Raw genomic sequence first — 27,196 nt, forward strand, 5'->3', positions numbered from 1 at the left:
AAAGTAACAGGAAATACTTTTGTAGAGCACTGTAATCAGATTAGAGTTTTTGCAGCATGTTAATTAAGGAGTGCAGTAATATTATAAGCCCTTCTCATGTGTAGTTGGTTCCCGTAATTCTTCTGAATCACTTCTCAAAAAGGAAAAAACCTCCTACAGTGGCTGTATCATCACTTGGCATAAAAAAAGTTAAATGCAAACAAACTAGATAAAGGAGGTTCATCAAACACGACTTGCACTCACAACAGCTGGGCCTTGTACAGGATTCAAGAAAATAAATTCCATGCTAGGAGCAAGAAAGAGAGGGTGAAGGGAAAAGAGGAGGTTTATAGTTCCCAGTTGTTTCTGGGTCTGTGTGCAATCCACAGTGAGAGGCTGGATCAGGCAGAGCTGCTGAGAGAGGATAGGGCACAGCAACAGAAAGAAAAGGGCTGTAAGTTATTAGGGGGAGCGAAAGACTTTATGCAGATGTTAAGTTGTTCATGACTATCCACTGAGGAGTGATGTCACAGCTTCACTGCGCAGCACAATAACAAGAGCAGAGAACGGGTAAAGCGAAACACAGGTGACCCTGAACAGCAGCAACAAAGCTCAGCTCAAGAGATGGGGATAATGCACAAACTTCTGTTATGCCAACTGGTTATTCTGCACAGTAAGATTTTGCTTTATTACCTAATGTTATACATGGAATTCAGGAATGTGTCTCATTTGTATGAGGTTAGTTGGGAAGATGAGGTCTTGCATAGAACAGATGCAACCTGTAGCTCTCTAGCTGTTGTTGAACTGTACATTGCACACTGGCTGACAGGACATTTTGGGGTACATTTACTAAGTAGTCATAAGAGCGGAGAAGTGAGCCAGTGGTGAAGTTGCCCATGGCAACCAATCAGCACTGAAGTAACATCTATAATTTCTATACTCTAAAATAATACAGAGCTGCTGATTGGTTGATGTGGCAACTTCTCCACTAGCTCATTTTACCGCTCTTATTATTGCTTAGTAAATGTCCCCCTTAGTCCAACAACTGCAGGAGACTACCTGTTGGCTGAATTTGCCAGTGCAGGTGTAAGCAACCTGTAGCTATTAAAGTATTGTGGAAATAAAAGTTGCAGCTTGCCCTGCTAGATGGACATTTATTTCCACAGAAGTGGAACAGAGGACTGAGGTGGAATCAGTGATAACATATTGCATATTGATGCTATTATACAGCACAATAGTGTGTAAGTACATTTCTGTGTGATTTGATGAGAAACATAAAGTAGTTATAATATATGGAAAGATGTTATGAAGCATTTAAATACATTTAGAGGAAAAGAACAACAGTAAATTGTAGGTAAATTTGCATCTTTTGGAGGCGGTTTATGGTCTAGTGTGTTTAATATGTTAAATTTGTGCAAAAAAAAGACAAAGTATTTCTTAAGTGACTATACAGTATATCAGTTGAGTTTTGCAAGTTGAATGCTCCACTGTCACAGCATTGTCTACTAGCTATTAATATAGTCGTGGTCATTGGCTGTCTGGTTGCTGTTGCTGGGCTGCTGTTGGGAGGTATATCATTTTTGGTCCAGCTTGTATCATTTTGTTCTTGGTTCTACAATGTGTTTGCACAGCCATAAGCATTTGGCAGATTTTCCATCTTGCAGTTGGTACAGTTTGTGTAAGGATAGAAAATTCCAAATCAGGGCCAGGTTGAAACATTAGCTATTCTTTCATGTACACCAGGATTTTCCATCAAATACAGATGGCATTCTTATTTAAAGGCGCAGATAGCTCATCATTTAATTTTGAATGTTTTTGTAAATGTTTTTGATATACTAGATGGTGTTTATCCTGTTTTTAGGGGTTTTCCTTTGGATTTTTGTTTAATTGGTTCATTTCCAATGTTTCTAACATTGTGCTGATCAATGAGAGGAACTTAAGTTTACAGTAAACAGATCCTTTCATACCAAGATGCGTACACACAAACACAAACCGCAGACTTTTCCATATCAACTAATACAACCTGTAGATTACTGTACATAGCTATGAACACTGCAAAGCTGTGCAATTCACCATGTACACAAGATGGTTGTTTTTACGGTGAATCTCTGAGTCATACAGACAGTTTAGTGAGCTATTGCAGGCATTTACAGGGGTGTATTCAAGTATTGTCGGAAACTGACGTGTTGTCGGAAAGACGGCAGTTTCCGACTTGTTTAGGTCGGAAGGGGTTCCGACCTATTGAATGCCAGCTCAGATTTTCTGACAAGTGAGGAATTCCGACACGTTTTGGCCCCGGTTCTGACAATATCAATCCGACTTTAACAAAAGTCAGATTGGCATTGTCGTGAACGGCCAAGTCCTGTCGGATTTGGCCGTTCATTGAATACTCAGATATCGAATCCTTTCCGTCGGAAAGGATCAGACATCAGTTGAGTATACCCCATAGTTGTCAATATATCATACTAAAAAGATGGGGCATTTAAAAGGACAAATGGACAGGTGAATGTTGGTAAATAGAAAGGATGTCCGTCACAGAGAGGGACAGTTGAGAGTGGGACATAAACATTTTTGTGGGCACAGTTACATTCCTCAGCAATTCAGCACTCAGGTATTACATAATGCATCCATTTTATATTGTTTTACTAAGAAAGTAACTTCCAATACCGTGGCATAAGGCAGTCATTTTGATGGTGTATCAAAGGACTGACAAATCCACCATACATCAAAACCTGCCCTGAAAATGATTCCATCGCTCCTGTATAGCTTGTGATCATACACAACATTTTTCAGTGCCAAGTCCAGATATTTTTTACTCAGAGAATATGTAATGTACAGAGATGGATAAATAGTGAACTATGGGCTACATTCAGCATGGATTGCAATTGCAGCTGAACGCACACTGATTGCGATCGCTAATCTGCGAAGACCTCTAGCCAAGCCCACAGTCTCATCTGAGATTATACAACCCCATCGCAAATCTAGCCCACTCCCATTGCACACATAGCTACAAACGCAGTATTGCATATATTCACTGCAAATTACAAGAAAAAATGCAGCTCTTATACATCAATGTCAGCATAAAACTGGGAATGTTTGTTTCTTGTTATATTCTGTCAGAATAATGTTAGGCAGGCATTAAGGGTCATGGTATAAACACCATACATACATGTAAAATGTTAAAGTAACGTGTTGCTTACAATAGTAGTAAGTTATGCACAACACTGTGCTAAAATGAGCTTACACCTGACAACATGCATACCTAAAGAAAATTGTTATTTTGTAGATTTAAAAAAAAATATAATTAATTAGGAATGCAGCACACTAAGCAGCATTCCCTGCATCACTACGACCACCATCAGCTGCCTGTGATTTTGGAATTATTAGCTTGACCATCTGAACGTTTGCTGCTGTCATCATTACTTTTACAGTCTGCATACAGATGTAGCCACCTTTATCTTGACTGTTTCTCCGCCTAGACGGGCGTTTAGTCACGCTAAGGCGATAGCTGAGTTTAATCACAGGTAGGCGCGTTGAGGGGATCTAGATACTCATCATGCATTACACATCTCCACCACTGGGTGGCTAATGCTCCACTAATCCAGTACTTTCGATCGTACAGTATAGCGGCGGATTGATCTACAGCTCTGGCAATTGGTCAGTGACGACTGTAATGTTAATACTGTAGGCGTAACGGGAGGCGGTGGAAAAAGATGGTGACCTACTGTAGAGTACTGTATGTGTATGGAGTACTGTATGTGTATGGAGATGCAACTAATTGTGTAAAAGGAAGAATGTACAGGACAATGTATAAACACCGTGCTTTTAAAATACATGAGCGTCTGAGTTCGCTAATGCATAATGGGAATGGAGGGCTAGCAGGAGGCGGTGGAAAATACCGTGCTTTACAAATGCGAGCGTCCGAGTCCTCTAAGGCATAAACCAACACCAATGGGGTGGGGGCCGGGCGCTGTTTGCAGTACTTTTACACATGAAATTGGGAATCCCTCATGAGGTGTCGTGGGCTAGGGGTGAAGGCTCCCACCTCCCATGCTGGGGGTCCAGGGTTCGAGACCTGATGTGCCTTCTTTTTTTTTTTTTTTATTGTAATAATACACTGTATTATTTTATTTACATTGTAAGACAGTCAATGGAAAGGTGCACACAAGTTACATATAAATCAGAGTACATCTGCAGGAGCGATTCTTTACGCTAAATGCAACTACACAGCGGGAATGAAATGAGTGTATTCTGACGCTACTAACTGAGCAAAACAGTACTGTAGATCTTCGGCGTTTGTGTATTGCACAGGACCTGAATTCCCTCCCTGTGCAGGCTCCCAGGGGGGAAGGGCGATGGGGGTAGGGGGAGACGATGGAAAATACTGTGCCTTTGAAATGCAATTACATGAGCGTCCGAGTCCACTATGGCATACTGTAAACCAACACCAATGGGAAGCAAAATCTGTGCTGTTACTTGCTCCATTGCTGAGTGCCTCCTAGGAGCTACTGTAGGAGTCACAGGCGGTAGCCATTTCAATTGAGTCTGCCCTGCTATAGAATTGTATGTGTACCGTACGGTGCATAGAACCTTTACAGTAGAAACTCTCCTGCAGCTTTGGCCTGCTTTATGTAAAACTTGTGTTTTGTCAGTTTGCTATGCGATCGAGCCCGGTGTAACGTAATGTGCATAGACCTCGCTTATCTCTGTGTATTTTGGCTAGGGGATTGTGACGCTCCTTCAGCATTGCCCCGTAGCCTGCACAACTTATGCCATTTCTCACTCCATACCCGAGTGCTGCCTGCCACGAGGTGGGGGTTCAGGGGTAGTGGTCATTTTGCCAGTGTGCTATGCGATTGAGTCCGGTGTACCGTAATACTGTATGCAGACCTAGCTTATCCCCATCGCCCCTGTGTATTTTGGCTAGGGGATTGTGACGCTCCTTCCGCATTGCCCCATAGCCTGCAAAAGGGTTCAGGGGCGGCGGCCATTTTGCCAGTGTGCTATGCGATCGAGTCCGGTGTACCATAATGTGCATACTGTACTGTAGACCTCGCTTATTCCTGTCGCCCCTGTGTATTTTAGCTAGGGGATTGTGACGCTCCTTCAGCATTGCCCCATAGCCTGTACAATCTGGACTGTTACTTGCTCCGTAGCCTAGGGCCTCTGTGGGGCAAGGAGTCATAGGTGGTAGCCATTTCTATTGAGTCTGCCCAGCTACAGAATTGTATGTGTACTGTACGGTGCATAGAACCTTAACAGTAGAACCGCTCATGCAGCTTTGCCCTGGTTTATGTGAATAAAAAAAATAATAAAGTGTCTGAAAAAAACTAACATGCATTCGTACTTTAGGAATCGAACCCGGGACTCTGAGTATAGGAAGCGGAACACTTCACCACTTCGCCGCAGACAGATGAATAAATCCATTGGTTTTGATTATGCTGTAATGGCTACGGGATTAGGACGCTAACATACTGTACAAAATTCCTAATCTTGAGAGGCAATAGTGAACTTCTAACACATCCATTTGCGACAGTGTACACTACTGGTTTTATGTTGTTTTGTCTGCGGGACTTGGACGCTCACATATTCATAAAGTACTGTAGATGGATCATATACTGTATGCTGTACTATTTGCGTCTGTGTCGTATATACTGTATTAAATAATGCAGCGTAATGAGTATTTACTGTATTAAATAATGCAGCGTAATGAGTATTTACTGTATTAAATAATGCAGCGTAATGAGTATTTACTGTATGCAGCGTAATGAGACGCCTTAGTAAAGTAGTCCTTATTATATATTTCAGTATTGTATTTTACGGGAGACCACACGCATGCTCAGTGGTGATTGTAAAAAGCGACATCTGGTGGCTGATCGCAGGTATTACACGTAAAGGTAACGCCAAACGCTCTGTCTGCCTCCGTGCGATTAGGTACGCCTCTCTGTGACTAGGCGCACCTCCCTACGCTGCGTATGCTCGATCGGGACAAACGCCTCAGCCACTCAAGATAAAGGCGGCTACATCTGTAGCTCTCTGTTGAAGCGTTTGCAATTTCTGCAATCTGTTTCTCATATATTGTGATTGCAAGGCCCACAACCATACCTCCCAACTGTCCCGATTTCAGCGGGACAGTACTGCTATTCGGACACTGTCCCGCTGTCCATCCCGCGGGTCGCAGTGTCCCACGGGCGGGGGTCAGTTGGGTGAACCAGTGATCACAGCTGCTCTGCTTTGCAAACAGGGCCGGCCCGCCCGTTACGCGGGTTACGCAAAGGAGTAAGGCGCCACGCTCCCAGCCCGCCAGCTCCTATGCTGTGTGTGCAGAGCCAGATTAAGGAGGTGGCACGTATCCCTGGGCCCCCCTACCTGAAAGGGTTCCCCCGTCACACACCAGAGATAAGATCAGTGATTAATCACCGATCCGCGGCGCCGAAGCAGCGGCCACTAAAGGCCGTCGTACTGGCGGCGCCACACTGCTGTGCTGGGCTGCCGTCGGCCTTGGAATGAATGAAACTCTGTGACGGCTCTCAGTCAGTGGCCGCACAACCTGCAGCAAGGTGCCGGCTCGGGGAGGGAGGGAGGCAGTATGCAGCCACGCAGGGGGAAAAGTAAGCCAGAAGCGTTTTTTTTTGGTAATAAGTTAAAATTAAATAAACAAAGAATATCTATCTCTATACACTGACTATCAGTTTAAGATGAGGCTGCTTCATCTATTTTCAACATGATGAGTATATGCTGCTGTAGCTGTAATCATTGCCACTTAAGCTGTGACTTTGCACTTTATGGTCATCTATATCTTTTTGTCTACTTCTGCATTATATGGATGTGCTGGATAGATATATATATATATATATATATATATATATATATATATATATATGTTCTACCTGGTGCAATATGTGTAACGTGGTCTACCTGGTGCAATGTGTGTAACATGCTCTACCTGGTGCAATGTGTGTAACGTGGTCTACCTGGTGCAATGTGTGTAACATGCTCTACCTGGTGCAATGTGTGTAATGTGCTCTACCTGGTGCAATGTGTATAACGTGCTCTACCTGGTGCAATGTGTATAACGTGCTCTACCTGGTGCAATGTGTATAACGTGCTCTACCTGGTGCAATGTGTATAACGTGCTCTACCTGGTGCAATGTGTATAACGTGCTCTACCTGGTGCAATGTGTATAACGTGCTCTACCTGGTGCAAAGTGTGTAACATGCTCTACCTGGTGCAATGTGTATAACGTGCTCTACCTGGTGCAATGTATATAACGTGCTCTACCGTGGTGTAATGTGAATTGGTACTATTATGTGGCCATGCTCTTTCCCCATGAAGCCACGTCCCTAAATTTTTGGTCATCTATATCTGTCCTTGAATTCAAATATGGGAGGGGGAACACCAATTTACTTTCAGCCAAAGGGCACCGAAATGTCTACAGCTCTGGTGCAGAGTGTCCTGTATGCTACACAGCCCAGCATCACTGTCACCCCCTCCTCCCTCTTGCAACAGTTTTGTAGTGTCCAAGTCAAGTCTGTTTTTATATCTGAATAATTAATAAGATTAATATGAACCTTCATTCCAATGGGACCCAGAAAAGGACGGGTAGGACCCCAATTTTTAAAAGTTAGATTAATTAGAAAATACTTATTTATCGGTTTTGCCCTTTAAGTTTTAACTTTGTGGTAGGCAGTTGATTTCACCCATATTTCACTTAATGCGCTTTAAGCTTTTGTGTGTATAATATTTTCCATCATCCAAGGGGGGCGCCAAAATCTATATTCGCTTACCAAAAAATTTAGGCTTGGGCCGGCCCTGTTTGCAACGCAGCCGGTGATCACTGAATAGATGCCGTGTGCATGCGCATGCCATCTTAACAGTGCGGAGAGGAGAGGAAGGGGCTGCCCAGCTGCTCAAGGAGTGCTGGGCATGCCCCCAAAACAGCAAAAAACGGGGATCGTAGCATGATGCCCTGCCCCCATCACCTGAGGTCCCACCCCCATCACCAGAGGCCACACCCCCTTTCTGACCACGCCTTCGGCACTGCATGTCCCGCTTCACAGATTCAGAAAGTTGGGAGGTATGCCCATAACACACCCTCTACATGGCCCTTATCACAGAAATTGCGGGCCCATCCAACTGAGACGCCTCCACCACTCTTTTTATTGTTGTTAAATGTGAACTCTTCTGTGTTCACAGATACCCAGGTACGATCACAAAGACCAGACTGCCTTCTGTTCGGTTGTGTACACATGCACAATGTGCGAATAACTGCTTACTGCGTGATAATTCGGGGTTTGCAACTGAAACTGAGCGAGGGCCTATGAGCAAGGGTGCCGAGAAGGGGGGGGGGGGGGGGGTGTACTATTTACCCGGGCCCAGGCCTGATTGAAAGCCCCCCCTACATGGTGGCAGCACTTGCAGCTCTTCTCCTCAGCCCAGCACATGCTGCTGTGTGTTGGGCTGCAGTGTGGCCAGGGGGCACTTAAAGTACTATTTTTTTAGTATTTTATTCTAAGTGTGCAGGGCACCACCTCCCATGAATAGGCCACTACCCCTCAACCGCCATTGCCGCCCTGCCTATGAGAGCAGTGCAGGATGAGTCTCCCATGTCCACAATACTTGGGAACAGAAGTATTTTTTATTTCAGATTTTTCCGTATTTTAGAATTTTTGCCTAGCATAATGAGATATATTGGGAATGGGACCTAAGTCTAAACACAGAATGCATTTATGTCTCATATACAGCTAATACACACATCCTGAAAGTCATTTTATACAATAGCTTTAATAATTTTGTGCATGAAACAAAGTTTGTATACACTAAATCATCAGAAAGTAAAGGCGCCACTATCTCAGTCACGCTCAAAACATTTTGGATTTCAGAATATTTGGGATTTCAAAATATTTGGGATATGAGACTCAACCTGTAGTTCAAATTTCAGTGAGAATCTATTACAAACCTGACAATTGTATACTGTCCGACCAAAACATTTATTTTTTTGGGTGAATCTGAGCAGGGCCGTAACTAGGCGTGTGCTAGTGGTGCCTGGCACACAGCGCAGATGCGCTAGAGGTGCAGGACCACCAGCAACACCTGCCTGGCCAATCCGCCACCGCTGCACTGCGGTATCCTGGCCGCCTCTCCCCGCCGTTACCGGCTGGCCCCCAACTGCATTGCCCAGCTACCTCTCACATAGGTAGCCAGACAGCGCTGCAGCTCTCCCTCCGATCGACCCGTGTGCTGGGAGAGATGACGTCTCTCCCAGCCCGCCCCAGCCCATCCACAATGCCCTGCGCTGCAAAGAGCGCAGCGTAGGGCAGGAAGACGGAAGAGGAGAGGAGAGGCGCATCTATCATGCCGGCTCGTTACGAGTGGTGAGTATAGCACACACACACACACACTCGCTTTCTTTCTTTCTTTCTTTCTTTCTTTCTTTCTTTCTTTCTTTCTTTCTTTCTTTCTTTCTTTCTTTCTTTCTTTCTTTTTCTCTCTCTCTCTCTCTCTCTCTCTCTCTCTCCCTCCCTCTCTCCTTCCTTTCCCTTCCCTCCCCACCCATAATGTGTAAAAAAGGGGGACTGCCTGCAGTAATGCTTAAACAAGGGGAACTGCCTGCAGTAATGCTTAAAGAAGGGGGACTGCCTGCCGTAATTCGTAAAAAAAGGGGGACTGCCTGCAGTAATTCTTAAACAAGGGGGACTGCCTGCCGTAATGCGGAAAAATGGGGGACTGCCTGCTGTAAAGCGTAAAAAAGGGGGACTGCCTTCCGTAATGCGTAAAAAAGGGGGACTGCCTGCCGTAATTCAGAAAAAAGGGGGACTGCCTGCAGTAATGCGTAAAAAAGGGGACTGCCTGCAGTAATGCGTAAAAAAGGGGGACTGCCTGCCGTAATGTGTAAAAAAGTCGGACTGCCTACCATAATGTGTAAAAAAGGGGGACTGCCTGCTGTAATGCGTAAAAGGGGACTGCCTGCTGTAAAGCGTAAAAAAGGGGTACTGCCTGCCGTAATGTGTAAAAAGAGATACTGCCTGCCGTAATGTGTAAAAAGAGGGACTACCTAGCATAATGTGTAAAAAAGATACTGCTTTCCATAATGTGTAAAAAAGGGGGACTGCCTGCCATAATGTGTAAAAAAGGGGGACTGCCTGCTGTAAAGCGTAAAAAAGGGGGACTGCCTGCCGTAACGTGTAAAAAGGGGGACTGCCTAGGTTAATGTGTAAAAAAGAGGGACTGCCTGCCGTAATGTGTAAAAAAGGGGGACTGACAAGCATAATGTGTGATAAAGGGGGACTCTGCCTGCCATAATTTGTAAAAAAGGGAGACTTTCATGCTGTAATGTGTAAAAAAAATGGGACTCTGCTGCCATAATGTGTAAAAAAAGGGGGCCTCTGTTGCTGTATATGTGTAATAAGGTAACTGTGCTGCCGTAATGTATAAAAAAAGGTGTCTCTGCCTGCTGTAATGTATAAAAAAAAGGGGACTTCCTACCATAATGTGTAAAATGGAGCTCTGCCTAATGTAATGTGTAAAAGTGAGCTCTGTGACCATGCCCCTTCCCCATGAAGCCACGCCCCTATATTTTTGACATGCACATTGGAAAAAAGTTTTCCCAATAAAACATTGGGGGTCATTCCGAGTTGATCGCACGTAACAACTTTTTATTGCCCGTGCAATCAACTAGACGCTGCCTATGGGGGAGTGTTTTTTTGCATAGCAAGGCTGTGATCACTTATGCAGCCCTGCTATGCAAAAAAAGTTTTGTGTAAAACAAGACCAGGGTAATACTTACTTACCCTGTGCGATGAATCCAGCGTTGCAGGTCCCGGAATTGACTTCAGACATCCGCCTTCCCAACGCCTCAAAATGCCTGTGTTCAGATCTTCACGCCCAGAAAACGGTGAGTTGGCGCCCCGGAACACCTTCCTCCTCTCAAACTTCTTGCGGTCGCCGTTGCGACCGCTTTCTTCTCTAGCAATGACGCACCTATGCAATGCGGACGCAGCACATGCGCAGTTCCGACCCGATTGCATGACTGCGACGAAGCGCAGCATGTGATCGGGGCGTAATGACCCCTATTGCCCTAATGCACACTGTACGTATGTTGAACTTTCCTCCCAGCTCTATGCTAAGCAGTTGTAGTCATCCCTTAAGTCTCCTAATACTGCTAATGACTTAAAAAGTCCATATAAAGAATATAAATAGGAGCCAACTCTCTCACATTTTTGTCTAGATATTATCAGGCACATTCCCTCGTGCTGTATAGGAGGCAACAGAACACTGTGCTGCTCTTGACTGTGTTTGAGTCAGTGTATGTATGGAAACATGGAGTTCTGGATTTAGGTACCACCATGATTTTTAGACAGAACAAACCACATTAGATGCTAGGTTACTTATTTTAGATATACGACAGGGCAGAGAAAAGGACAGACATGAGTATCAGCATTTTTTCTTCAAGGCACCCCTAGTCCAAAAGTTTCTTATTAATAGATAATGCTTACCTGTCACCATTAGGGTCAGTTATGTGGTGGTGGGCATAGTTGTGGTTCTGACTGTACACATATTTTATGATTGGCAGCCACCAGCACTGGTTTTACCTGTCACTTTGACAATAGATTTTTTGGTCCTGGACCACAATTCGAGGCACCCCTGCAAATGTCTTGTGGCACCCCAGGGTAACTAGACACACAGTTTGGGAACCACTGATCTAGGGCCAGCACGGACAGTGTAATTTGTGCCGTAACTAGGTGTGTGCCGATGGTGCCTTGCCCACAGGGCAAATGTACTGCAGACGCACCATCTGGCAGCACACCCCCGGTACGGCCGTTATTGCCAGTCAGTCACTAGCAGTCCCGCCGCTGCCTTTTGTCTCCCCCCTCTGCATGGGAGTGGGAGCGTTGCCGTAGCCAACATCTTCCCCCTGTCCTGCCGCCGCCGTCCCTGAGTCCTGCTGTGTGTGCACGGGAATGTGAGCTGTGCCGCAGCCGCCATCTGACAGCAGTGATCCCGCCACTCCGTCCCTGAGTCTCGCTGGCTGTCTCCTGCTGCCTGTGTAAAGGGGTGCTGAGCGTTGGCGCAACTTGCTCCCGAACCCGCGCTTCTTGTGTAAAAGACAGTGTAGCGGCGCCGCAGCATGGTCCCAGACCCGAGGAGAGTCTCTGTGTGTGGATTCTGGATCGTGCCCCCCCTTCCCCCCTCCCCCAGGTAACACTAACACACACCTCTCTCTCTCCACACGCACACCTCTCTCTCCACACACACATCTCTCTCTCCACACACCTCTCTCTCTCTCTCCACACACTTCTCTCTCTCTCTCCACACACACCTCTCTCTCCACACACACACACCTCTCTCTCCACACACACCTCTCTCTCTCCACACACACACACCTCTCTCTCTCCACACACCTCTCTCTCTCTCTCTCTCTCTCTCCACACACACACCTCTCTCTCCATACACACACAAACACACCTCTCTCTCCACACACCTCTCTCTCTCTCTCTCTCCACACACACACCTCTCTCTCTCCACACACACATACCTCTCTCTCCACACACACCTCTCTCTCTCCACACACACCTCTCTCTCTCCACACACACACCTCTCTCTTTCCACACACACCTCTCTCTCTCTCCGCACACACCTCTCTCTCTCCGCACACACCTCTCTCTCTCCACACACACACACACACACACACACACACACACACACACACACACACACACACACACACACACACACTCTCTCCACACACACATCTCTCTCTCCACACACCTCTCTCTCTCTCTCTCTCTCCACACACTTCTCTCTCTCTCTCTCTCTCTCTCTCTCTCCACACACACACCTCTCCCTCTCCACACACACCTCTCTCTCCACACACACACCTCTCTCTCTCCACACACACCTCTCTCTCTCCACACACACACCTCTCTCCACACACACCTCTCTCTCTCTCTCTCTCTCTCTCTCCACACACACACCTCTCTCTCTCTCCACACACACACACCTCTCTCTCCACACACACCTCTCTCTCTCCACACACACACACCTCTCTCTCCACACACACACCTCTCTCTCTCCACACACACCTCTCTCTCTCTCCGCACACACGTCTCTCTCTCCACACACACACCTCTCTCCACACACACATCTCTCTCTCCACAAACACCTCTCCCTCTCTCTCTCTCCACAGACACCTCTCTCTCTCTCTCCACAGACACCTCTCTCTCTCTCCACACACACACCTCTCTCTCCACACACACACTCTCTCTCTCTACACACACACACACACACACACACACACACACACACACACACACACACACACACACACACACACACACACACACACACTCTCTCTCTCTCTCTCTCTCTCTCTCTCTCTCTCTGTCTCTCGTGCATAAAAGGGGGGAATACCTGCCTAATGTGTAAAGAAAGGTGGACACTGCTGATATAACGTGTAAAAAAAATGGGGGACTGCCTGCTTAATGTGTAAAAAGGGGGTCTCTGTTACTGTAATGTGTAAAAAAGGTGGACTCTGCTGCCTAATGTGTCAAAATGAGACTCTGCTTGCTTAATGTGCAAAACCGGGGACTCTACTACTGTAATGTGTAAAAAAGGGGGACTCTGCTACTGTAATGTGTAAACGGGTACTATACCTGCCATACTGTGTAAAATGGAGCTCTGCCTAATGTAATGTGTAAAAGTGAGCTCTGTCACCATGCCCCTTCCCCATGAAGCCATGCCCCTATATTTCTGACATGCCCATTGACCCTGTTTTGTATATGGGGGGCGCACTGGTGCTGTTTCTTGCACACAGCGCTAAAATGTCTAGTTACGGCACTGGGTGTAATGGTTAGCATTACTGCCTCACAGCACTGAGGTCATGGGTTCGATTTCCGCCATGGCCCTAACTGTGTCGAGTTTGTATATTCTCCCTGTACTTGCGTGGGTTTCCTCTGGGTACTCCGGTTTCCTCCCACAATCCAAAATTATACTGGTAGGTTAATTGGCTCACAACAAAATTAACCCTAGCGTGAATATTGATAGGTACATGTACACTGATAGGGAACATAGATTGTAAGCTCCACTGGGCAGGGACTGATGTGAATGGCCAAATATTCTCTGTAAAGTGCTGCGGAATATGTGTGCTTTATATAAATAACTGGTTATAATAATAATAGGGGGTAAATGTAATAGTGAACTACAGGCATTGGCGGGGTTCCTGATGAGTCTGCATGATGTTTCAAAGTAGCATTCATGTAAAAGGCAAAATTAGGTTGGTTTTACCTTTGAAAAGATTGTTACTTTAAAACCACGTAACTGAAGATTTTTCCTTCAAAACCATTCATAACATTAGTTTAAAGACTTTCTTGGCATTATTGAAAATATTCTAACAACTAATAAAACAAATACTTGTGCTAACACTCTCCTCTATGGTGAGAGACTGTCGACCTAAGTGTGGTCGAGCTAGAGACCGGATACCATTTCCCCCATAGACTTATTTGCCAATTCATCCAACATACAGAAACCACGGTTTGTATCTAGAGTCTGGTCACCAAGTGTTTGGAAGATGTGCACTATGTCTATGATATCCCTTATCTCTTTCCTGCCCATAGGCATTTCTGTCATGGGTCCACACCGCACACATTGCACCCATATCGTTTTAATACTCACCTTTCCAGAGTCCTGCGACGGGCGCTGCAGTCGTGGCAAAAAATTGCTCCCAATATGGCAGCGGCACATGTGCAGTAGATAATTTGCCTCCAGACCATGGTAGGCACCATGTTCCTGGAGACCTGCACATGCGCAGAAGACTTTGGCACAGTGCCGGCAGAGCCGGCCCTAGCCAATTTGATGCCCTAGGCAAAATTTTGTCTGGTGCCCCCTAGCTCCGCCGCTAGTTCTGTATTTGTACCTGCAACACTCAGGTAGTGGGGCCCACCGGGGGGTTACCCTGTGAGCCAGTTCAACTCTGCACAATGCCACACAGTAATGACCATAATACATATAATTCCACACAGTAAAGGAACCTTACACATGTGCCCCACATTAGTAATGCCCATAATACACATAATGCCACACAGTAATGCACCTTACACATATGCCCCACATTAGTAATGCCCATAATACACATATACTGCCACAGATACTGCCACACTTGCTGGTTATACAAAAAGATCAGTATCAAACATGTAGAAACTAGAGATGAGCGCCTGAAATTTTTCGGGTTTTGTGTTTTGGTTTTGGGTTCGGTTCCGCGGCCGTGTTTTGGGTTCGAACGCGTTTTGGCAAAACCTCACCGAATTATTTTTGTCGGATTCGGGTGTGTTTTGGATTCGGGTGTTTTTTTCCAAAAACACTAAAAAACAGCTTAAATCATAGAATTTGGGGGTCATTTTGATCCCAAAGTATTATTAACCTCAAAAACCATAATTTACACTCATTTTCAGTCTATTCTGAATACCTCACACCTCACAATATTATTTTTAGTCCTAAAATTTGCACCGAGGTCGCTGTGTGAGTAAGATAAGCGACCCTAGTGGCCGACACAAACACCGGGCCCATCTAGGAGTGGCACTGCAGTGTCACGCAGGATGTCCCTTCCAAAAAACCCTCCCCAAACAGCACATGACGCAAAGAAAAAAAGAGGCGCAATGAGGTAGCTGTGTGAGTAAGATTAGCGACCCTAGTGGCCGACACAAACACCGGGCCCATCTAGGAGTGGCACTGCAGTGTCACGCAGGATGGCCCTTCCAAAAAACCCTCCCCAAACAGCACATGACGCAAAGAAAAAAAGAGGCGCAATGAGGTAGCTGACTGTGTGAGTAAGATTAGCGACCCTAGTGGCCGACACAAACACCGGGCCCATCTAGGAGTGGCACTGCAGTGTCACGCAGGATGGCCCTTCCAAAAAACCCTCCCCAAACAGCACATGACGCAAAGAAAAAAAGAGGCGCAATGAGGTAGCTGACTGTGTGAGTAAGATTAGCGACCCTAGTGGCCGACACAAACACCGGGCCCATCTAGGAGTGGCACTGCAGTGTCACGCAGGATGTCCCTTCCAAAAAACCCTCCCCAAACAGCACATGACGCAAAGAAAAAAAGAGGCGCAATGAGGTAGCTGTGTGAGTAAGATTAGCGACCCTAGTGGCCGACACAAACACCGGGCCCATCTAGGAGTGGCACTGCAGTGTCACGCAGGATGTCCCTTCCAAAAAACCCTCCCCAAACAGCACATGACGCAAAGAAAAAAAGAGGCGCAATGAGGTAGCTGTGTGAGTAAGATTAGCGACCCTAGTGGCCGACACAAACACCGGGCCCATCTAGGAGTGGCACTGCAGTGTCACGCAGGATGTCCCTTCCAAAAAACCCTCCCCAAACAGCACATGACGCAAAGAAAAAAAGAGGCGCAATGAGGTAGCTGACTGTGTGAGTAAGATTAGCGACCCTAGTGGCCGACACAAACACCGGGCCCATTTAGGAGTGGCACTGCAGTGTCACGCAGGATGTCCCTTCCAAAAAACCCTCCCCAATCAGCACATGATGCAAAGAAAAAGAAAAGAAAAAAGAGGTGCAAGATGGAATTATCCTTGGGCCCTCCCACCCACCCTTATGTTGTATAAACAAAACAGGACATGCACACTTTAACCAACCCATCATTTCAGTGACAGGGTCTGCCACACGACTGTGACTGATATGACGGGTTGGTTTGGACCCCCCCCAAAAAAGAAGCAATTAATCTCTCCTTGCACAAACTGGCTCTACAGAGGCAAGATGTCCACCTCATCTTCACCCTCCGATATATCACCGTGTACATCCCCCTCCTCACAGATTATCAATTCGTCCCCACTGGAATCCACCATCTCAGCTCCCTGTGTACTTTGTGGAGGCAATTGCTGCTGGTCAATGTCTCCGCGGAGGAATTGATTATAATTCATTTTAATGAACATCATCTTCTCCACATTTTCTGGATGTAACCTCGTACGCCGATTGCTGACAAGGTGAGCGGCGGCACTAAACACTCTTTCGGAGTACACACTTGTGGGAGGGCAACTTAGGTAGAATAAAGCCAGTTTGTGCAAGGGCCTCCAAATTGCCTCTTTTTCCTGCCAGTATAAGTACGGACTGTGTGACGTGCCTACTTGGATGCGGTCACTCATATAATCCTCCACCATTCTATCAATGTTGAGAGAATCATATGCAGTGACAGTAGACGACATGTCCGTAATCGTTGTCAGGTCCTTCAGTCCGGACCAGATGTCAGCATCAGCAGTCGCTCCAGACTGCCCTGCATCACCGCCAGCAGGTGGGCTCGGAATTCTGAGCCTTTTCCTCGCACCCCCAGTTGCGGGAGAATGTGAAGGAGGAGATGTTGACAGGTCGCGTTCCGCTTGACTTGACAATTTTGTCACCAGCAGGTCTTTCAACCCCAGCAGACCTGTGTCTGCCGGAAAGAGAGATCCAAGGTAGGCTTTAAATCTAGGATCGAGCACGGTGGCCAAAATGTAGTGCTCTGATTTCAACAGATTGACCACCCGTGAATCCTTGTTAAGCGAATTAAGGGCTGCATCCACAAGTCCCACATGCCTAGCGGAATCGCTCCCTTTTAGCTCCTTCTTCAATGCCTCCAGCTTCTTCTGCAAAAGCCTGATGAGGGGAATGACCTGACTCAGGCTGGCAGTGTCTGAACTGACTTCACGTGTGGCAAGTTCAAAGGGCATCAGAACCTTGCACAACGTTGAAATCATTCTCCACTGCACTTGAGACAGGTGCATTCCATCTCCTATATCGTGCTCAATTGTATAGGCTTGAATGGCCTTTTGCTGCTCCTCCAACCTCTGAAGCATATAGAGGGTTGAATTCCACCTCGTTACCACTTCTTGCTTCAGATGATGGCAGGGCAGGTTCAGTAGTTTTTGGTGGTGCTCCAGTCTTCTGTACGTGGTGCCTGTACGCCGAAAGTGTCCCGCAATTTTTCTGGCCACCGACAGCATCTCTTGCACGCCCCTGTCGTTTTTAAAAAAATTCTGCACCACCAAATTCAAGGTATGTGCAAAACATGGGACGTGCTGGAATTTGCCCATATTTAATGCACACACAATATTGCTGGCGTTGTCCGATGCCACAAATCCACAGGAGAGTCCAATTGGGGTAAGCCATTCCGCGATGATCTTCCTCAGTTGCCGTAAGAGGTTTTCAGCTGTGTGCGTATTCTGGAAAGCGGTGATACAAAGCGTAGCCTGCCTAGGAAAGAGTTGGCGTTTGCGAGATGCTGCTACTGGTGCCGCCGCTGCTGTTCTTGCGGCGGGAGTCCATACATCTACCCAGTGGGCTGTCACAGTCATATAGTCCTGACCCTGCCCTGCTCCACTTGTCCACATGTCCGTGGTTAAGTGGACATTGGGTACAACTGCATTTTTTAGGAGACTGGTGAGTCTTTTTCTGACGTCCGTGTACATTCTCGGTATCGCCTGCCTAGAGAAGTGGAACCTAGATGGTATTTGGTAACGGGGGCACACTGCCTCAATAAATTGTCTAGTTCCCTGTGAACTAACGGCGGATACCGGACGCACGTCTAACACCAACATAGTTGTCAAGGACTCAGTTATCCGCTTTGCAGTAGGATGACTGCTGTGATATTTCATCTTCCTCGCAAAGGACTGTTGAACAGTCAATTGCTTACTGGAAGTAGTACAAGTGGGCTTACGACTTCCCCTCTGGGATGACCATCGACTCCCAGCGGCAACAACAGCAGCGCCAGCAGCAGTAGGCGTTACACGCAAGGATGCATCGGAGGAATCCCAGGCAGGAGAGGACTCGTCAGACTTGCCAGTGACATGGCCTGCAGGACTATTGGCATTCCTGGGGAAGGAGGAAATTGACACTGAGGGAGTTGGTGGGGTGGTTTGCGTGAGCTTGGTTACAAGAGGAAGGGATTTACTGGTCAGTGGACTGCTTCCGCTGTCACCCAAAGTTTTTGAACTTGTCACTGACTTATTATGAATGCGCTGCAGGTGACGTATAAGGGAGGATGTTCCGAGGTGGTTAACGTCCTTACCCCTACTTATTACAGCTTGACAAAGGGAACACACGGCTTGACACCTGTTGTCCGCATTTCTGGTGAAATACCTCCACACCGAAGAGCTGATTTTTTTGGTATTTTCACCTGGCATGTCAACGGCCATATTCCTCCCACGGACAACAGGTGTCTCCCCGGGTGCCTGACTTAAACAAACCACCTCACCATCAGAATCCTCCTGGTCAATTTCCTCCCCAGCGCCAGCAACACCCATATCCTCCTCATCCTGGTGTACTTCAACACTGACATCTTCAATCTGACTATCAGGAACTGGACTGCGGGTGCTCCTTCCAGCACTTGCAGGGGGTGTGCAAATGGTGGAAGGCGCATGCTCTTCACGTCCAGTGTTGGGAAGGTCAGGCATCGCAACCGACACAATTGGACTCTCCTTGTGGATTTGGGATTTCAAAGAACGCACAGTTCTTTGCGGTGCTTTTGCCAGCTTGAGTCTTTTCAGTTTTCTAGCGAGAGGCTGAGTGCTTCCATCCTCATGTGAAGCTGAACCACTAGCCATGAACATAGGCCAGGGCCTCAGCCGTTCCTTGCCACTCCGTGTGGTAAATGGCATATTGGCAAGTTTACGCTTCTCCTCCGACAATTTTATTTTAGGTTTTGGAGTCCTTTTTTTACTGATATTTGGTGTTTTGGTTTTGACATGCTCTGTACTATGCCATTGGGCATCGGCCTTGGCAGACGACGTTGCTGGCATTTCATCGTCTCGGCCATGACTAGTGGCAGCAGCTTCAGCATGAGGTGGAAGTGGATCTTGATCTTTCCCTAATTTTGGAACCTCAACATTTTTGTTCTCCATATTTTAATAGGCACAACTAAAAGGCACCTCAGGTAAACAATGCAGATGGATGGATTGGATACTAGTATACAATTATGGACGGGCTGCCGAGTGCCGACACAGAGGTAGCCACAGCCGTGAACTACCGCACTGTACTGTGTCTGCTGCTAATATATAGACTGGTTGATAAAGAGATAGTATACTCGTAACTAGTATGTATGTATAAAGAAAGAAAAAAAAACCACGGTTAGGTCACTGGTATATACAATTATGGACGGGCTGCCGAGTGCCGACACAGAGGTAGCCACAGCCGTGAACTACCGCACTGTACTGTGTCTGCTGCTAATATATAGACTGGTTGATAAAGAGATAGTATACTCGTAACTAGTATGTATGTATAAAGAAAGAAAAAAAAACCACGGTTAGGTGGTATATACAATTATGGACGGGCTGCCGAGTGCCGACACAGAGGTAGCCACAGCCGTGAACTACCGCACTGTACTGTGTCTGCTGCTAATATATAGACTGGTTGATAAAGAGATAGTATACTCGTAACTAGTATGTATGTATAAAGAAAGAAAAAAAAACCACGGTTAGGTCACTGGTATATACAATTATGGACGGGCTGCCGAGTGCCGACACAGAGGTAGCCACAGCCGTGAACTACCGCACTGTACTGTGTCTGCTGCTAATATATAGACTGGTTGATAAAGAGATAGTATACTCGTAACTAGTATGTATGTATAAAGAAAGAAAAAAAAACCACGGTTAGGTCACTGGTATATACAATTATGGACGGGCTGCCGAGTGCCGACACAGAGGTAGCCACAGCCGTGAACTACCGCACTGTACTGTGTCTGCTGCTAATATATAGACTGGTTGATAAAGAGATAGTATACTCGTAACTAGTATGTATGTATAAAGAAAGAAAAAAAAACCACGGTTAGGTCACTGGTATATACAATTATGGACGGGCTGCGGAGTGCCGACACAGAGGTAGCCACAGCCGTGAACTACCGCACTGTACTGTGTCTGCTGCTAATATATAGACTGGTTGATAAAGAGATAGTATACTCGTAACTAGTATGTATGTATAAAGAAAGAAAAAAAAACCACGGTTAGGTGGTATATACAATTATGGACGGGCTGCCGAGTGCCGACACAGAGGTAGCCACAGCCGTGAACTACCGCACTGTACTGTGTCTGCTGCTAATATATAGACTGGTTGATAAAGAGATAGTATACTCGTAACTAGTATGTATGTATAAAGAAAGAAAAAAAAACCACGGTTAGGTCACTGGTATATACAATTATGGACGGGCTGCCGAGTGCCGACACAGAGGTAGCCACAGCCGTGAACTACCGCACTGTACACTGGTTGATAAAGAGATAGTAGTATACTCGTAACAACTAGTATGACGACGGTATAAAGAATGAAAAAAAAACCACGGTTAGGTGGTATATAATACAATTATGGTTGGACGGACTGCCTGCCGAGTGCCGACACAGAGGTAGCCACAGCCGTGAACTACCGCACTGTACACTGGTTGATAAAGAGATAGTAGTATACTCGTAACAACTAGTATGACGACGGTATAAAGAATGAAAAAAAAACCACGGTTAGGTGGTATATAATACAATTATGGTTGGACGGACTGCCTGCCGAGTGCCGACACAGAGGTAGCCACAGCCGTGAACTACCGCACTGTACACTGGTTGATAAAGAGATAGTAGTATACTCGTAACAACTAGTATGACGACGGTATAAAGAACGAAAAAAAAACCACGGTTAGGTGGTATATATTATAATACAATTATGGATGGACGGACTGCCTGCCGAGTTCCGACACAGAGGTAGCCACAGCCGTGAACTACCGCACTGTACACTGGTTGATAAAGAGATAGTAGTATACTCGTAACAACTAGTATGACGACGGTATAAAGAACGAAAAAAAAACCACGGTTAGGTGGTATATATTATAATACAATTATGGATGGACGGACTGCCTGCCGAGTGCCGACACAGAGGTAGCCACAGCCGTGAACTACCGCACTGTACTGTGTCTGCTGCTAATATAGACTGGTTGATAAAGAGATAGTATACAATACTACTAATATACTGGTGGTCAGGCACTGGTCACCACTAGTCACACTGGCAGTGGCACTCCTGCAGCAAAAGTGTGCACTGTTTAATTTTAATATAATATTATTTATCATGTACTCCTGGCTCCTGCTATAACAACCTGCAGTGCTCCCCAGTCTCCCCCACAATTATAAGCTTTATATACAATACATTGATGTGCAGCACACTGGGCTGAGCAGTGCACACAGACTGAGTCACTGTGTGACTGTGTATCGTTTTTTTTCAGGCAGAGAACGGATATATTAAATAAAACAAACAACTGCACTGTCTCTGGTGGTCACTGGTCACTGTGGTCGTCAGTCACTAAACTCTGTCTGCACTCTGCACTCTCTTCTAATCTACAGTATCACAGCAATCTCTCTCTCTCTCTCTCTTCTAAATCTAATCTAAATGGAGAGGACGCCAGCCACGTCCTCTCCCTATCAATCTCAATGCACGTGTGAAAATGGCGGCGACGCGCGGCTCCTTATATAGAATCCGAGTCTCGCGAGAATCCGACAGCGTCATGATGACGTTCGGGCGCGCTCGGGTTAACCGAGCAAGGCGGGAAGATCCGAGTCGCTCGGACCCGTGAAAAAAAAAGTGAAGTTCGTGCGGGTTCGGATTCAAAGAAACCGAACCCGCTCATCTCTAGTAGAAACTGTCCATTCTCTTCACTATTCAGTGTGTTTGCTGGTGTCTGTTACTCCCGTTAACTGCATGCACTTTACTTTATACTGTGGGAGCTAAATGCTCTGCCCTCCAGTCTGATGTGTCCAAAAGTCACGCTGCACTGATGTTTCATATAGAAATAGCACAACGCAACTTACTGACCACGTTACAGTGCTAGATGGCAGGAGAATTTTACGGTATGGACTGACTAGGAAATAAAGTGTGGGGAGAACACTGCCCATGTTATGTCCCTGCAGACACCTGGGGTTTGCACAGGGATAAGGGACACACACAGGATGGCAGGGTCCCCCTCCCCCATGTTCACAAGCAGTATAGGTGATGTCAGGTTTCTGTGAAGCAGTCTTCCAAAATACACAAGTGTTATCATAAGAAGCCATCCAGTAATAACCTTATATAGTCAGTAAAAATGTCACAGGTCCAGGAATTGCATTTACTGGGCTTCTGCTGTCTGTCTGAGGTCTCACAAGTCAGGGGCATTCAAGCATGTCAGAGGAAGTTTAAGGCACAGTGTGCATTTTTTTTGACAAATGTAAACAGCAGTGTATACAAGTACTGATTGAATACATTTGGAAAGTAACAGTTAGTTTGCGGACTGTCCCTCTCAGCATGAGATGCTGCAGGGACATGCTTGGATGCCCCTAGACATGCTTGAATGCCCTAGGCAAATGCCTAGCCTGCCTATAGCTAAGGCCGGCTCTGAGTGCCGGAGCCTATGGCACCGTACAGAGGAGGGGGCCCATCCGGAGTCAGCACACGGGCCCCCTTCTCTCTAAAACGCCCTTGTGCCTGCCACAGCTCTGTTACTTAGAATGTTACACAGATCGGGAATAGAATACCCCTTTGGCCCACCAGGATTTGATTCCATTTGATCAGATTACGAAGCAAGGTTTCAAAACTGGCATATTAAGATAATACAAAAGTGTAACAATGGAATAAACACTATTAATAATTATACTACAGTATAGATTCACAAACTTATGAGAGGTAATTATGACTAAAATTTTTGTAAAATGAAAGATCCTTAATAAAAACCTGATTGGATGAAATGTGTTAGAGTAAACAAAAGTTCACTCTGTCTCAGTGGAAATTGCACCTTAACAGTCTCAGCTGTTATAATAAGATTTTACTCACCGGTAAATCTATTTCTCGTAGTCCGTAGTGGATGCTGGGACTCCGTAAGGACCATGGGGAATAGCGGCTCCGCAGGAGACTGGGCACAACTAAGAAAGCTTTAGGACTAACTGGTGTGCACTGGCTCCTCCCACTATGACCCTCCTCCAGACCTCAGTTAGGATACTGTGCCCGGAAGAGCTGACACAATAAGGAAGGATTTTGAATCCCGGGTAAGACTCATACCAGCCACACCAATCACACCGTATAACTCGTGATATTATACCCAGTTAACAGTATGAACATAACAGAGCCTCTCAACAGATGGCTCAACAATAACCCTTTAGTTAACAATAACTATATACAAGCATTGCAGACAGTCCGCACTTGGGACGGGCGCCCAGCATCCACTACGGACTACGAGAAATAGATTTACCGGTGAGTAAAATCTTATTTTCTCTAACGTCCTAAGTGGATGCTGGGACTCCGTAAGGACCATGGGGATTATACCAAAGCTCCCAAATGGGCGGGAGAGTGCGGATGACTCTGCAGCACCGAATGAGAGAACTCAAGGTCCTCCTCAGCCAGGGTATCAAATTTGTAGAATTTTGCAAACGTGTTTGCCCCTGACCAAGTAGCTGCTCGGCAAAGTTGTAAAGCCGAGACCCCTCGGGCAGCCGCCCAAGAAGAGCCCACCTTCCTCGTGGAATGGGCTTTTACAGATTTAGGCTGCGGCATTCCAGCCTCAGAATGCGCAAGCTGAATTGAGCTACAAATCCAGCGAGCAATAGTCTGCTTCGAAGCAGGAGCACCCAGTTTGTTGGGTGCATACAGGATAAATAGCGAGTCAGTCTTCCTGACTCCAGCCGTCCTGGAAACATAAATTTTCAAGGCCCTGACTACGTCCAGTAACTTGGAGTCCTCCAAGTCCCTAGTAGCCGCAGGCACAACAATAGGTTGGTTCAAGTGAAAAGCTGATACCACCTTAGGGAGAAACTGGGGACGAGTCCTCAATTCTGCCCTATCCATATGGAAAATCAGATAAGGGCTTTTACATGACAAAGCCGCCAATTCTGATACACGCCTGGCCGAAGCCAAGGCCAACAACATGACCACTTTCCACGTGAGATATTTCAAATCCACAGTCTTAAGTGGCTCAAACCAATGTGACTTTAGGAAATTCAACACCACGTTGAGATCCCAAGGTGCCACTGGAGGCACAAAAGGGGGCTGGATATGCAGCACTCCCTTAACAAACGTTTGAACTTCAGGTAGGGAAGCCAGTTCTCTCTGGAAGAAAATCGACAGAGCCGAAATCTGGACCTTAATGGAACCCAATTTTAGGCCCATAGTCACCCCTGACTGTAGAAAGTGCAGGAAACGACCCAGCTGAAATTCTTCCGTTGGGGCCTTCCTGGCCTCACACCACGCAACATATTTCCACCATATGCGGTGATAATGGTTTGCGGTTACTTCTTTCCTAGCTTTAATCAGCGTAGGAATGACTTCCTCCGGAATGCCCTTTTCCTTCAGGATCCGGTGTTCAACCGCCATGCCGTCAAACGCAGCCGCGGTAAGTCTTGGAACAGACAGGGCCCCTGCTGTAGCAGGTCCTGTCTGAGCGGCAGAGGCCATGGGTCCTCTGAGATCATTTCTTGAAGTTCCGGGTACCAAGCCCTTCTTAGCCAATCCGGAACAATGAGTATGGTTCTTACTCCTCTTCTCCTTATTATCCTCAGTACCTTTGGTATGAGAGGAAGAGGAGGGAACACATAAACCAACCGGTACACCCACGGTGTCACTAGAGCGTCCACAGCTATCGCCTGCGGGTCTCTTGACCTGGCGCAATACTTTTCTAGCTTTTTGTTTAGGCGGGACGCCATCATGTCCACCTGTGGCCTTTCCCAACGGTTTACAATCATTTGGAAGACTTCTGGATGAAGTCCCCACTCTCCCGGGTGGAGGTCGTGCCTGCTGAGGAAGTCTGCTTCCCAGTTGTCCACTCCCGGAATGAACACTGCTGACAGTGCTAACACGTGATTTTCCGCCCATCGGAGAATCCTTGTGGCTTCTGCCATCGCCGACCTGCCTCTCGTGCCGCCCTGTCGGTTTACATGGGCGACCGCCGTGATGTTGTCTGACTGGATCAGTACCGGCTGGTTTTGAAGCAGGGGTTTTGCCTGACTTAGGGCATTGTAAATGGCCCTTAGTTCCAGAACATTTATGTGTAGGGAAGTCTCCTGACTTGACCATAGTCCTTGGAAGTTTCTTCCCTGTGTGACTGCCCCCCAGCCTCGAAGGCTGGCATCCGTGGTCACCAGGACCCAGTCCTGTATGCCGAATCTGCGGCCCTCTCTGAGATGAGCACTCTGCAGCCACCACAGCAGAGACACCCTGGTATTTGGAGACAGGGTTATCAGCCGATGCATTTGAAGATGCGATCCGGACCATTGGTCCAACAGGTCCCACTGAAAAGTTCTGGCATGGAACCTGCCGAATGGAATTGCTTCGTAGGAAGCTACCATCTTTCCCAGGACTCGCGTGCAGTGACGCACCGACACCTGTTTTGGTTTCAGGAGGCCTCTGACTAGAGATGACAGCTCCTTGGCTTTTTCCTCTGGGAGAAACACTTTTTTCTGGACTGTGTCCAGAATCATCCCCAGGAACAGTAGACGTGTCGCAGGAACCAGCTGTGACTTTGGAATGTTTAGAATCCAGCCGTACTGTTGTAGCACTTCCCGAGATAGTGCTACCCCAACCAACAACTGCTCTCTGGACCTCGCCTTTATCAGGAGATCGTCCAAGTATGGGATAATTAAAACTCCCTTTTTTCGAAGGAGTATCATCATTTCGGCCATTACCTTGGTAAATACCCTCGGTGCCGTGGACAGGCCGAACGGCAGCGTCTGGAATTGGTAATGACAATCCTGTACCACAAATCTGAGGTACTCCTGGTGAGGATTGTAAATGGGGATATGCAGGTAAGCATCCTTGATGTCCAGTGATACCATGTAATCCCCCTCTTCCAGGCTTGCAATAACCGCCCTGAGCGATTCCATCTTGAACTTGAATTTTTTTTATATATGTGTTCAAGGATTTCAAATTTAAAATGGGTCTCACCGAACCGTCCGGTTTCGGTACCACAAACATTGTGGAATAGTAACCCCGTCCTTGTTGAAGTAGGGGCACCATGACTATCACCTGCTGGGAATACAGCTTGTGAATTGCCTCTATCACAGCCTCCCTGCCTGAGGGAGTTGTTGGCAAGGCAGATTTGAGGAAACGGCGGGGGGGAAATGTCTCGAATTCCAGCCTGTACCCCTGAGATACCACTTGAAGGATCCAGGGATCTACTTGTGAGCGAGCCCACTGATTGCTGAAGTTTTTGAGACGGGTCCCCACCGTACCTGGCTCCGCCTGTTGAGC

The 27,196-nt window shown here is 46.7% G+C and overlaps 1 protein-coding gene across 1 annotated transcript in view; it reads left to right on the forward strand.

The window, feature by feature from the left end:
* Positions 1-352: 352 nt before the first annotated feature.
* The window catches only part of MXRA8 (matrix remodeling associated 8), a 121,778-nt gene continuing 94,934 nt past the window's right edge, over positions 353-27,196 (forward strand). The window contains exon 1 of the mRNA XM_063943024.1: positions 353-652. Coding sequence (XP_063799094.1) covers positions 604-652 — 49 coding nt within the window. The 5' untranslated portion in view covers positions 353-603. The remainder of the gene's footprint in view (positions 653-27,196) is intronic.

This window comes from Pseudophryne corroboree, chromosome 10 (assembly GCF_028390025.1).
Source record: "Pseudophryne corroboree isolate aPseCor3 chromosome 10, aPseCor3.hap2, whole genome shotgun sequence".
NCBI lineage: Eukaryota > Metazoa > Chordata > Amphibia > Anura > Myobatrachidae > Pseudophryne > Pseudophryne corroboree.